Genomic DNA, 12880 nt, shown 5'->3' with positions numbered 1-12880 from the left:
TCTCACTTTGTTCTTCTCCTTCAATACTGTGCTGGCTATTCTGTGTTTTTTGCCTCTCCAAATAAATTTTAGAATCAATTTGTAGATACCCACAAAACAACTTATTGAGGTTGGGATTGGGATTGCATTGAACATATAGATCAAGTTGGGAAGAACTAACCTCTTGATAGTATTGAATCTTTCTGCTCAGAACATGGAAAATCTCTCCATTTATTTAGTTCTTTTATTTCATTCATCAGAGTTTTGTAGTTTTCCTCATATATATATTTTACATATTTTGTTAGATTTATACCTTAGTATTTATTTTATTTGGGTGCTAATATAAATGGTATTGTTTTTAATTTCAAATTCTACTTGTTCATTGCCAATATATATGAAAACAATTGATTTTTGTAGATTAACCTAGTATCCTGCAATCATGCTGTAATCAGCTATTAATTCCAGGAGGTTTTATTGTTGTTGATTCTTTTGGATTTTCTATATAGAGAGTCATGACATCTATGAATAAAAAAATTCCTCTTCCCTAATCAGTATACCTTTTCTTGTCTTGTCTTGTCTTGTCTTGGTCTTGTCTTGCCTTGTCTTACTGCATTAGCTAGAACTTCCAGTGTGATATTGAAAAAGAGTAGTGAGAGGGTACTTCCTTACCTTATTTCTGATCTTAGTGGGAAACCTAGTTTCTCACGATTAGGAATGATGTAAGCTGTAGATTTTTGTAAACGTTCTTTATCAAGTTAAGGAAATTCTCCTCTATTCCTGTTTCACTGAGAATTTTTATCATGAACAAGTGTTGGATTTTGTCAAATGCTTTTTCTGCATCTATTAATATGATCATGTGACTTTTCTTCTTCAGCCTGTTGATACAATGGATTACATTAATTGATATTTGAATGTTGAACCAGTCTTGCATATCTGGGATAAATTCCACTTGGTTGTGGTGTTTAATTCTTTTTATACTTGTTAGATTCAACTTGCTAATATTTTTGTTGAGGATTTTTGCATCTGTGTTCATGAGAGATATTGGTCTATAGTTTTCTTTTCTTGTAATATCTTTGTCTGGTTTTGGTATTAGGGTAACGTTGGCCTCGTGGAATGAACTAGGAAGTATTCTGCTTCTGTTTTCTGAAAGAGACTACAGAGAACCTATATAGTTTCTTCTTTAAATGTCTGGTGGAAATCACCAGTGAACCTATCTGGGCCTGATGCTTTCTATTTTAGAAGGTTATTATCTATTGATTCAGTTTCATTATCAATATACACCTTTTCAGATTGTCTGTTTTGTATACCATAAAATTATCATAAGGAACAGGGAAAAATCAGAACAGTTTTGGAGGGGAATTCCCTGGCAGTCCAGTGGTTAGGACTTGGCGCTTTCACTGCTGAGGGCCCGGGTTCAATCCCTGGTTGGGGAACTAAGATCCCACAAGCTGCACAGTGCAGCAAAAAAAAATTTTTTTTCGGACAAACAAAAACTGAAATCTTAACCACCAACAAACCCTACTCTAGGAAGGAAAATAACGCTAGGAGGAAAATCTGAGATGTAAGAAGGAATGGTGAGAGAAAAAAATGAAAAATCTAAACAAACACTGATTATGAAAAGAAAATGCCTAATTTGGATAGTAAACAAATAGATTGGATCTAAAATATTGAATAAAAATAGCATTTAAGATGGGAGCTGGTGATTGGTATTAAGTGTTTTAAAGATAGAGATATTGATTACCTTTAGACTAAGTATGCATGTTAAGAATAGTGGTAACCACTCAATGGATATAAATAGAATCCAGGAACTTCCAAACCTTTAGAGGAGAAAATAGAATTAAAAAGTCCTTAGTCAATCCAACAGAAGGAAGGAACAGATAAAAAAGATTTGGAAAATATGTTGAAAAGTTAGAGAGATTTAGATTTATTATAAGAAATTGGCTCATATGATTATGGAGGCTGAGAGGTCTAAAATCTGCAGTATTGGCCAGCAGTCTCAAGACCCAGAGGAGCTGATGTTGCAGATGAAGTCTGAAGGCATGCTGCTAGAAAATTCTCTCTTGCTTGGGGAGGCTGGTCTTTTTGTTCTACTCACATCTTCGATTTCATCAGATAAGACCCACTCACATTATGGAGGGCAATCTGCTTACTCAAAGGTTATTTGTTTACATTTTAATCTTATCCAAAAACACCCTCCAAATTGACACTTAAAATTAACATATACCAAGAGTAAGGAATTTTGATTTTATTTTAACTGAGATAGGAGGCCATTGGAAGATTTAAAAACGGGACTGATGAATCTGATTTGTGTATTTAGAGAGCATGCAGGTGCTAGATGAAAAGCAGATCCTAGAGGGACATGAGTGGAGGTACACAGGTTAGGTGAAAGCAATGCAAAACATGAGAAAAGTCCAGACTTGTGGTATATGTTGGAGGTGGTTCTCTTTGACAGGCCTTGTTGAGAGAGTGGATGTGGAGAGTGAGGAAAAGAATGCACTCAAGGTTAATCCCTAGGTGTGAGGCCAAATCAAGTGAGTATACAGTATTACCATTAACTGATCTGATGGAAAACTGGAGGAAGAGAAGTTGGGTGGATAACAAGTACAGGGTAGACATATTGAATTTGAGATGTCAATTAGATAACCAAGTAAAGATATACAGTATGCAATTATAGATGAGTCTGCAGTTCAGAGGTGAGAAAAGAATTTGAGATATTAATATTGGAGTTCTCAGGGTATAGACTATAAATTGTTGTAAGTAAAATCACTTATAGAGTGAATATTGATAAAGAGGGAGTTTTTCTCTTTCTCCACCAAATCCAATCTCCACCCTTCTCTCCATCTTTGGCCCTGGGAGGCTCCAAGGACTTCATCAATAGACCCCAATGCATACTGGCTTCTGGGTGGACTGGATCAATTTGAACTTGGAGGAGTTTGGAACTGTGGAGTGTGGAACTGGCAGGAGTTTGAAGGACGGAGAGGGCTATGATCAGCTGGCAATTGAAGGTTGGTGAAAGTCCTCTGTCATTACAAAGGGCATCAAAAAACATCTTTGTAGGCTATGATAGTTGACTGATACATGTAGCTGGAAGAAACTATGGTTCATTATGACTGAAAGGAATGTGAAGGGAACAGAAATGTAACTGACAATGTCCAGTTCCAATGGGGCACTTTCTAGGGACTATCAAGCACTGTATAGGGATTTTATAGCACTAATTCAGTAGTGCTCCAGTTTCGAGGCTCCGTATCTCCTGCACTACACAGGGTGGTGTGTATCTGTTTATATTTTTATCTCTTACCCTAGACTGGGAGAGTTCCTATGCACACGCTTGTATAGATCAAGCAGTTTTCAATGTGCCTGGCTCGCAGGTTTGGTGAATATATGTGTTCCTTAAGCCTTGTAATGACTTTTGCCTCCTGGTTAGAATCTCAATTTTGAAAGGTCCATTTAATTCAGATGTTACCCTTCTAAGAATTATTCCCAGAACCACCCATACTTAAGGGCCCTCAGGCTTTGCAGATATACCGCTACTAAGGCCTTCATTTGTAAAAGCAAAACAAACCAAAAAAAGATAAAACAAAAAATCACCCACAACAAGACTGAGGAATACATATATAAAATATATCTCTCATTTTTTCCCTGTTCTTGCACTCCTTCTTCACCAATGAATTTATGAAAAATTGTAATAAATGCACTGAGAATAAAATGAAATATATAATAAAACTGAAAATGTTTTTTAAAAACCATAGTATTTATTAATGGGACTTCCCTGGTGGCACAGTGGTTAAGAATCTGCCTGTCAGGGATTAATCTCCAAAATATACAAGCAGCTCATGCAGCTTAATACCAAAAAAGCAAATATCCCAATCCACAAATGGGCAGAAGACCTAAATAGACATTTCTCCAAAGAAGACATACAGATGGCCAACAAACACATGAAAAGATGCTCAACATCACTAATCATTAGAGAAATGCAAGTCAAAGCCACAATGAGGTATCACCTCACACCGGTCAGAATGGCCATCATCAAAAAATCTAGAAACAATAAATGCTGGAGAGGGTGTGGAGAAAAGGGAACTCTCCTGCACTGTTGGTGGGAATGTAAGTTGGTACAGCCACTATGGAAAACAATTTGGAGGTTCCTTAAAAAACTAAAAATAGAACTACCATATGATCCAGTAATCCCACTCCTGGGCATATACCCAGAGAAAACCATAATCCAAAAAGAAACATGCACCATAATGTTCATTGCAGCACTATTTACAATAGCCAGGACGTGGAAACAACCTAAATGCCCATCAACAGATGAATGAATAAAGAAGATGTGGCACATATATACAATGCAATATTACTCGGCTATAAAAAGGAATGAAATGGAGCTATATGGAATGAGGTGGATAGACCTAGAGTCTATCGTACAGAGTGAAGTAAGCCAGAAAGAGAAAAACAAATACTGTATGCTAACTCATATATACGGAATCTGAAAAAAAAAAAAAAAAAAGGTACTGATGAACCCAGTGACAGGACAAGAATAAGGAAGCAGATGCAGAGAATGGAGTAGAGGACACGGGGTTGGGGGGGCAGGGGGCGAAGGGGTAGCTGGGACAAAGTGAGAGAGTAGCATAGACATATATACACTACCAAATGTAAAATGGATAGTTAGTGGGAAGTTGCTGTATAACAAAGGGAGATCAACTCCATGATGCATGATGCCTTAGAGGGCCAGGATAGGGAGAGCAGGAAGGAGTTGCGGGGGGGGGGAGGGGATATGGGGATATATGTATAAATACAGCTGATTCACTTTGGTGTACCTCAAAAACTGGTACAAGAGTGTAAAGCAATTATATTCCAATAAAGAGCTTAAAAAAAAAAAAGAATCCGCCTGTCAATGCAGGGGACACAGGTTCAATTCCTGGTCCAGGAAGATCCCACGTGCTACAGAGCAACTAAGCGTGTGCAGCACAACTACTGAAACCCGCGTGCCTAGAGCCCATGCTCTGCAACCAGAGAAGCCACTGCAGTGAGGAGCCTGCGCAATGCAACCAAGAGCCTCTGCTTGCAGCAACTAGAGAAAGCCTGCTCACAGCAACGAAGACCCAAAGCAGCCCAAGAAAACAAACAAACAAAAAAAAACAAAAATCAAAAAAAAACAAAAGCCATAGTATTCCTTTGAGTTTTGAAGAATTTAAAACCACAGCTCACAATATAACCTCAAATAAATTCTAGGTGGCTTAAAGTATTAAATATAAACACACACACACACACACACACACACACACACACACACACAGAGGGAGAAAACAAAATAGAATATTTATCAAATCTCTGAAGATGGAAAAACTTCCAGAGCTTAGGAAAGTATTCAGTATCATAAGTGAAAGATGAACAGCTCTTACTTTGATACCTAAAAAAAGGACTTATTTACTGTGTATATTACATAAAGAATTAATGGAAAACAATGGCCTGGAATGGTAGCCGTGTTGTTATTCTAAATCGGGTCCCACGTGTAATGAACTGTAATTTGCATGTGAGTGTTAGGGACTTGGAATGTCCAGAGCTATAAGCTACTCTGGAAATTTGATTCCCCACTCCCTGCACTGTATTAAACAGATTCACTAGGAAGAAGAGACTCTGTTGAGACAGGGACGAAAAGGGAGAATCACATGGCATTTGGCCCCTTGCTCAGCTCAGGGATGAAGCTTCTCCCTCCTCAGGAGAGAGGGAGCATTTATTCCACTCCTGTGCAGAACTCTGCAGCTCCAGAACAATGATGGATGAGCTGTGAGATTTCTCACACCCTTGGGTTTGTATAGTTCTCAGAGTGAAGCCATATGAGAGAACAAGATCCCCAGAGGATGGCAGATATCCAGTGGGTGTGGACTTGCGCTGGAACCTATGAGATGCTCCCTGTCTCTCAAGAGATACCTGGAGGTACTTTGCATGTCTACTGCCCTTTGTAAGGGTAAGGGAGCTGAAGCAATACAGTTTGGGTTTAATTGCTAAAGGAAACTTCTTATACTCATAGGCTAAGGAGGCCTCTGGATGTGTTAAAAACACTATGGGAAGATGGTAAATTTGAATTATGAAGAACTAGGAAGAGAAGAGTGAGTGGCACCTTATGTTGCTGGTAGAACTTGGTAGCTACTGACAACTCCCAGTCTCCTGAAAAAATAAAGATTCATCTATGGGTACATCAGTAACTGTTTAAAGACTTTTGGGGTTTATCCTAACTTTGACAATAGGCTTCTGGCTTTTGGTTAAAAATTGTTTTATTATTAAATATAATATATATGTCAAACAGGCTTCTAGTTTTTCATTAACATTGTTGAAGTTGTAGGTATCAAAGACAACATGAATGAATTCTGAAGGGAATTATGCTAAGTGAAATAAGCCAGACAGAGGAAGACAAATACTGTATGGTATCATTTATATGTGGAATCATAAAAAAAAAAAAGGAAAAAAAAGTCAGACTCATAGAAGAAGAGAGTGGAATGGTGGTTGCTAGCGGTTTGGAGGAGGGAGAAATAGGGAGATACTGATCAAAGGGTACAAACGTTCAATTATACGATGAATAAATGCTGGGGAGCTAATGTACAGCATGGTAACTATAGTTAATAATACTGTAATAATACTTGAGTATTAATAACAGAGTGATTAAGCATTCTTACTACACACATACACACAAACACACAAAGTAACGATGTGAGGTGATAGATGTGTTAATTAACTTGATTGTGGTAAATATTTCCCAATGTATACCTATATCAAAATCATCACATGGTAAAGTTTAAATATATATAATTTTATTTGTCGATTACACCTCAGTAAAGCTGGAAAAGAAGAGCTAAATCATTCATTTTAGATATGAAGACACAAAGCCTCATAGAAACTGGGATTTACCCGAGGTTAAATAAGATAATGGTTGTATTTTTTATTTTTTTAAAGAGCCAATCTTGCTATTTCACATGCTAGATTTCTTATACTCCTGCTGAAAAACTGATAATCTTATTTTTAAAATCTCATTCAAATTCAATTCAGTAATTTTCCTTTAGCATATACTTCTTGATATTGTCACATAAAAATACTCTAGATTTCATCTTTCTCGAATATCTAAATGATTTCTAACTACAAGATAATGTATAAAGCATGCTTCCTTGAATACTTTAGAAAAAGAAAAGCAGCAGCCGTTAAGTTATCTCAAAATCCATTTATTTTGTTGGGAAAATGACAAAGGGTCTTTAGGTTCATGAAGTTTACAAACAACTCCCTACGTTAAAAGTGTAACCAACATTTCTATTTCATTTATATCAATGTTATTTTTCTTTCTTGAAGCTTTCTGACACTTACTGCGTACATGACTTTACAATTTAACAGAGACTGACTTTTCTACCAAAAATGTTAAAAAGAAAAATGAACAATAGATTCATTAAGTAAAGTAAGTTACCTAAATATTTTGAATGGAATTCTAAATGGAATAACTTCTGTTAAAGCATCAAAGTTCAGGCAGAGAGCAAGAGCACGCCTTCCTGGCTGGCAGAGCCCTGAATTCATTTGAAGCCTGGCAGCCATGGGGTATCTATCACTCAGGAGGGGAAAGTACATGAGGGAGGGCCAGATTTTCTCTCTCTTTGCTTTTTTTCCCTTTCAGGTAACTCTCAAGATTCCGGGTACAGTTACCCAAGCCTTCTATCCATTGACTGGGTCTGTATTTCTAAGAGAGAGAAAGGTCTGTAATTTATGATCAAAGTCAATGGCTCTAAACTGAGGTTCCTTGTATTTTCTGGTCATCTTGGCACCCAGGTATGTAATGAGTTCACATCTCTCCATAAACTGCTCCATCTTCCTCTTATATTTTTTTCTTGTATATTCAGAACTCTTGGGATTAAAGGCTGTAGAAAATGTCACAGGACTGTGAATGTTTTCTGTTGGGTTAGTGGATCATTAAATTAAAGAGAAGGAGAACCTGTGTGTGTGATTGAGTTGCACAGCTATGGCCAAGAAGATAGCCAAATCCCAAAGAAGATTTGGGGATGTTTCTATTTTAGATCATAATTGCCTCTATTCGCTTTCCTATACGGAATGAATTATTGAGTGCTGATCATGTTACCCATAGTCCCTGCTTTAAAAACTAGAAACTCAGTTTTGATATTTTTGCTAAAATATTTGCTATCAACACACACACACACCCCCCATGCAAGTGACCAACCCAGCTCAACAATCCTATTTATCACATTATACTACAATTAATATTAAATTATTTCTGAGTAGCATTTCTAGCAAAAAAAAAAAAAGACATACCTTTTAGATGAAATGCTATATAGAGTAGCGCAGATCTCTGTACACTCAAGAAGGGGAACTTGGGCTTTAAGCATCCTGCTGCATTCATGGCTTTAATGAGAGCAGTTGCGATACCCTGCAGGTAGGGAATGAATCATGCGTATGTTTGCTTTCTATTTTTGTGGCAAATAGATAAAGAGGTTATTCTTTGCCTCAAATAGCCTCCTGGGGTTGAGGATGGAGCTTATAAAGGTAGTTAAGTAAGCACTTAGCCAACAGGAAAGAAACACAAAATACATTTGATTAGGAAAAATAAAAACTACAAATTGGCTTAGTGCCAGCTAGGTGATGGCTACATCGGTTTCATTACATGGTTCTATTTTTATATGTTTGACATTTTCCATAACAAAAAGTTAAAAAAGAAAGAAGGGCACCCTGGGCTTTGAGTTGTCTTGGATTATCTCTGCTTGCGTTGCTCAGAACCAGCCAGACTGCCTCCCACTCTCAGGACCCTGGGCCACCTACCCAGGAATTCCAGAGACCACAGCTATCACTGCAGTCAAGATTCTAGAGCTCCAAGCAGGAAAACAAGAGAATACTCTTCTTGGGGAGAGTGTCATTTTGCCTTTTGATATTAAACTAGATTGAAAGCTAACCATCTAGGGGACCTGAAAAAAAAAGGGGTTAAGAATTTGTAAGAAAGGTATGAAATTGTGCCCTAGGCATCTGTTTTATAAAAAAAAAAATTTAATGCCTTTAAAATGGTGGTTGGCTACTGATAAATTTGACTATAATCAGAAAGAGTTATATTTAGAGAAATAAGATGTGACTTGAGTAGATAGCTTCATCCAGATTTTGAGTAAAATATCTGTTTGGTGGTTCAGTTGTGGTGACACTTCAACTCTTTGGAGCAGGGGTAAAAAAACCTCGCAGAGGCTGAATTTGCCCATTTCAAATTAAGAAAATGTTTTACAGACACTGAAATCCCCAATAAGAAACAAACTACATGTCAAATGAAAATAATTTTCCAACATCCTACTCTTTCTTCACTTTAGTGCAGATATTTGGGAACTAGCTATGGAAATGGGGGCTTTTCTCACATTGTATTTTCACAACCACTCAAACCCAAAATAGGTTAAAAGTGGATTTGCAGCTTAAAATCAGGAAACTCTGCCCTGAATTTCATTGTTACCAAAATAAACATTATTGTTAAAGAAGAGATGGCTGTAGTCTTCTAATATCTATCCATAGGAAGTCACGTGAGTGGACCTGTTCCAGATATCCAGGCAGCGGCAGGCTCGTGAGATTCATCGGTTCCTTTAACGGGGGAAGTTTATAAGGAAGCTTCTGATCCCAGTATTTCAGTGGCGACCTAAGAACGCAAAATCCATTAGATGGAAGCTCACAATCGTGGTCATTGTGTGTGCACAGGGAGGTAGATACACAAGAGACAAAGAGAATGGTCACTACTGTTTTTCTCCAGTGGAGAAAATGATACACGTGGAAAGACCGGGGCTCCTAGAAATTTGTGACCACCAGCTTCACCGGGGTCCCTAGGCCTGCTCACCTCTTCTCAGTGTTCTTATTTTTCACAGCAACTCTATAAACCTTCCTTTATGGTCCTCACACGTTTGTTCTGAACTGACTAGATACTTTAATTCCACACATACCTCCTGTGTTGGCCTTGCTTTTGTCTTGCTCTAGAATCCTCCTCACGCTTCTGACCCTCCCAGTAACCCCCACACAGGTGCCAGGCTATACGGAGAGAGGAGAAGCCAGCATCAACTGCTCACCGCAAACAGAGCCACACACGTGCTCCTTTTCCCACGGCAGCGCTTACTTCCCAGCTAAGATCCGTCTCTACCCATTCTTTGCATCCCTATTCCAGCCTCTCTCCAGAAATCTTAAACAGCAATTTGTCTCCCTCTCCCACCTTCAGCATTTCCTTCTTTATTGGATCCTTCCCCTGTACCTGCATTTAAACATGCTCATACCTTTCCCATTGAAGAAAAAAGAGAAAAAAAGAAAAACCACCTTCAGTCCTTCAACCCTATTTCCCTTCCAGCAACTAACATCTTTTCTCCTTTTACTGTTAAACTTCTTCAGTGATCTTCGCTAGCAATCACCAGCTACTGCACAAATTCTATCTGCAGATGGGATTTGACCTACCTTGTAATTTTACAAAAATGGAACCAGTCACAAAATTTAAAAATGAGATAAATGTAAAAAGAAATTTGGTTTCCAGCTTCTTGTGAAACCCAGAAATGTGTGGCAGTAGCTAAGTAACTGCTACTGCCTTCAGCTGTGTGTACGTGTACTTGCACACATTATGTGTGTGTGTGTGTGTGTGTGTGTGTGTGTGTGTACTCACGTATATATCTACCCTAGCATAATGCATTTAACATAGATACCCAATAAATACTTGTGACTTAGTCAATAGTCTCACCTCAAAAATTTCTGAAGTTTTTCTTTACTCTCACAAATATATATGCGATCACGATATTCTAAAGCATAGTGAATGCTACCAGGTACTAGGGCCTCGTATCTGAAAGACAAACAAAGAAACAAACAAAAACAGCTATGTACTGTTAATTAACATGCAGCGCTGTGTAAATAAAATGTCAAAATATTTTTTTTCTATTTTTTTCAGCTCAAGGAAGAAACAGAACATTTTCCAGTTAAACAGTGACCTTTTGATCAACAGGTCAAGATTGTTATACGGATCACTTCTTCGAGTAGCACTATCACCCTGCACTTGCACGAGGGCAAGGACTTGCCTTTGTTTGCCATCCTGGTAGGTCACTGGACAGTAGCCCTGGAGCTCGGCACACTTAGGGAAGCGACTCTTCAGCTCTGACAGCGTCAGCCTTTTGGGGATCATGTCAGCAGATGGGAGTGGATGAGGTGCTAACGGAGGCACATATAATTCTGGGCTCTCCAGAAATTTCTGTAAAAGAAGGTTACAGCAACAGACTGTTTGAAACAGGAATACTATGCCGATAAAAATCCACTGAGGCCCTCCTGCTACTCTCCCCATTTTCAGCAGCACTGTTCATCCTTCAAACCACCTGAAAGCTACTTTCTGCACTACAGGAACTCCTTCCCTGACTGGAAGTGCCTTATAGTAATTGTTGCACGTTATCTCATCTAACGTCTCTCCTACTTTCACTCACTCACCCATCCACTTATACTAAAAACACTTGTTGAGCTCTTACTATGCCAGGCACTGGAGTGCAGAGTCACCTGCCACCTGTCTTCCTGTCCTGCAGTATAACTAACTAGGTGGTAAATTGGTACAGCCACTATGGAAAACAGTATGGAGGTTCCTTAAAAAACCAGAAATAGAACTACCATATGACCCAGCAATCCCACTCCTGGGCATATACCTGGAGAAAACCATAATCCAAAAAGAAACATGTACCACAATGTTCATTGCAGCACTGTTTACAATAGCCAGGACGTGGAAGCAACCTAAATGCCCATCAACAGATGAATGGATAAAGAAGATGTGGCACATATATACAATGGAATGTTACTCAGCCATGAAAAGGAACGAAATTGAACTATATGTAATGAGGTGGATAGACCTAGAGACTGTCATACAGAGCGAAGTAAGCCAGAAAGAGAAAAACAAATACCGTATGCTAACTTGTATATATGGAATCTAAAAAATGGTACAGATGAACTCAGTGACAGGGCAAGAATAAAGATGCAGATGTGGAGAATGAACTTGAGGACAAGGGGCGGGGGCAGGGGTGCGAAGGGGGAGCCAGGACAAGTGAGAGAGTAGCATTGACATGTAAAATAGATAGCTAGTGGGAAGCTGCTGCATAACACAGGGAGATCAACTCCATGATGGGTGATGCCTTAGAGGGTTGGGGTGGGGAAGGTGGGAGGGAGTCACGGGAGGGAGGGGATATGGGGATACTTGTATAAATACAGCTGATTCACTTTGTTGTACAGCAAAAACTGGCACAACAGTGTAAAGCAATTATATTCCAATAAAGAGCTTAACAAAAATAAAAAAAAATAAAAAACCCTATGTAGAAATGTGAAAGATAAATATGACACCATAGCAAGTCAAAAACAAAACAAAACAAAACAAAAAACTAACTAGGTTGATGCCCTTTGGCAGGTGAGTTCGCTTCTCCAGCTTCTCCATCACTCTGTAAAAGGAAGGCAGCAGACCAGGTACATGATCTCCAATGTCATTTCTAGTTTTAAAATTCTGTGATTATCATTTAAATAAACAGGAAGAAATAAATGTTTTCTTCATAAAGTGATAAAAAATTCAAACTCTCCAGAAGAAAATAAAATGTTCAGAGGTACCCGATTAGCTTTCAGCTACAACCTTTTTATATCACTAAATTATGGTCATTATAATATCAGAATAAATCTGCATTCTGGTCCATTAAATAGAAATATAAGGCGCACAGGAAATTAAAGTGATAGAAAAAAGCTGAAAGCACGGGAGACATAAGTCAGGTCTTGCTTCATTTCTACTGACCCTGACTTCCCTTCTGCACCCTTTGAACGGAATCCGCTGGATGCCCACCCAGATGCTCAGCATCCCCTCCATCCCCATGGGCTCACCCTTGGGTCTCCCTGCCTGTTACACTGACCC

The 12880-nt window shown here is 38.5% G+C and overlaps 1 protein-coding gene across 1 annotated transcript in view; it reads right to left on the bottom strand.

Annotated features, from left to right (window-relative positions):
- Positions 1-7657: 7657 nt before the first annotated feature.
- Positions 7658-12880, bottom strand: part of AK9 (adenylate kinase 9) — a 110142-nt gene continuing 104919 nt past the window's right edge. Inside the window, exons 33-37 of the mRNA XM_057737677.1 lie at positions 11034-11203; positions 10703-10801; positions 9526-9628; positions 8278-8392; positions 7658-7868 (exon numbers count right to left, since the gene is read on the bottom strand). Of these exons, the coding sequence (XP_057593660.1) occupies positions 7666-7868; positions 8278-8392; positions 9526-9628; positions 10703-10801; positions 11034-11203 (690 nt within the window). The 3' untranslated portion in view covers positions 7658-7665. The remainder of the gene's footprint in view (positions 7869-8277; positions 8393-9525; positions 9629-10702; positions 10802-11033; positions 11204-12880) is intronic.

This window comes from Hippopotamus amphibius, chromosome 6 (assembly GCF_030028045.1).
Source record: "Hippopotamus amphibius kiboko isolate mHipAmp2 chromosome 6, mHipAmp2.hap2, whole genome shotgun sequence".
In the NCBI taxonomy this organism is placed as follows: Eukaryota; Metazoa; Chordata; class Mammalia; order Artiodactyla; family Hippopotamidae; genus Hippopotamus; species Hippopotamus amphibius.
Note: the sequence above shows the minus strand (reverse complement) of the source record. Positions and strands in the feature narration are given on the sequence as shown.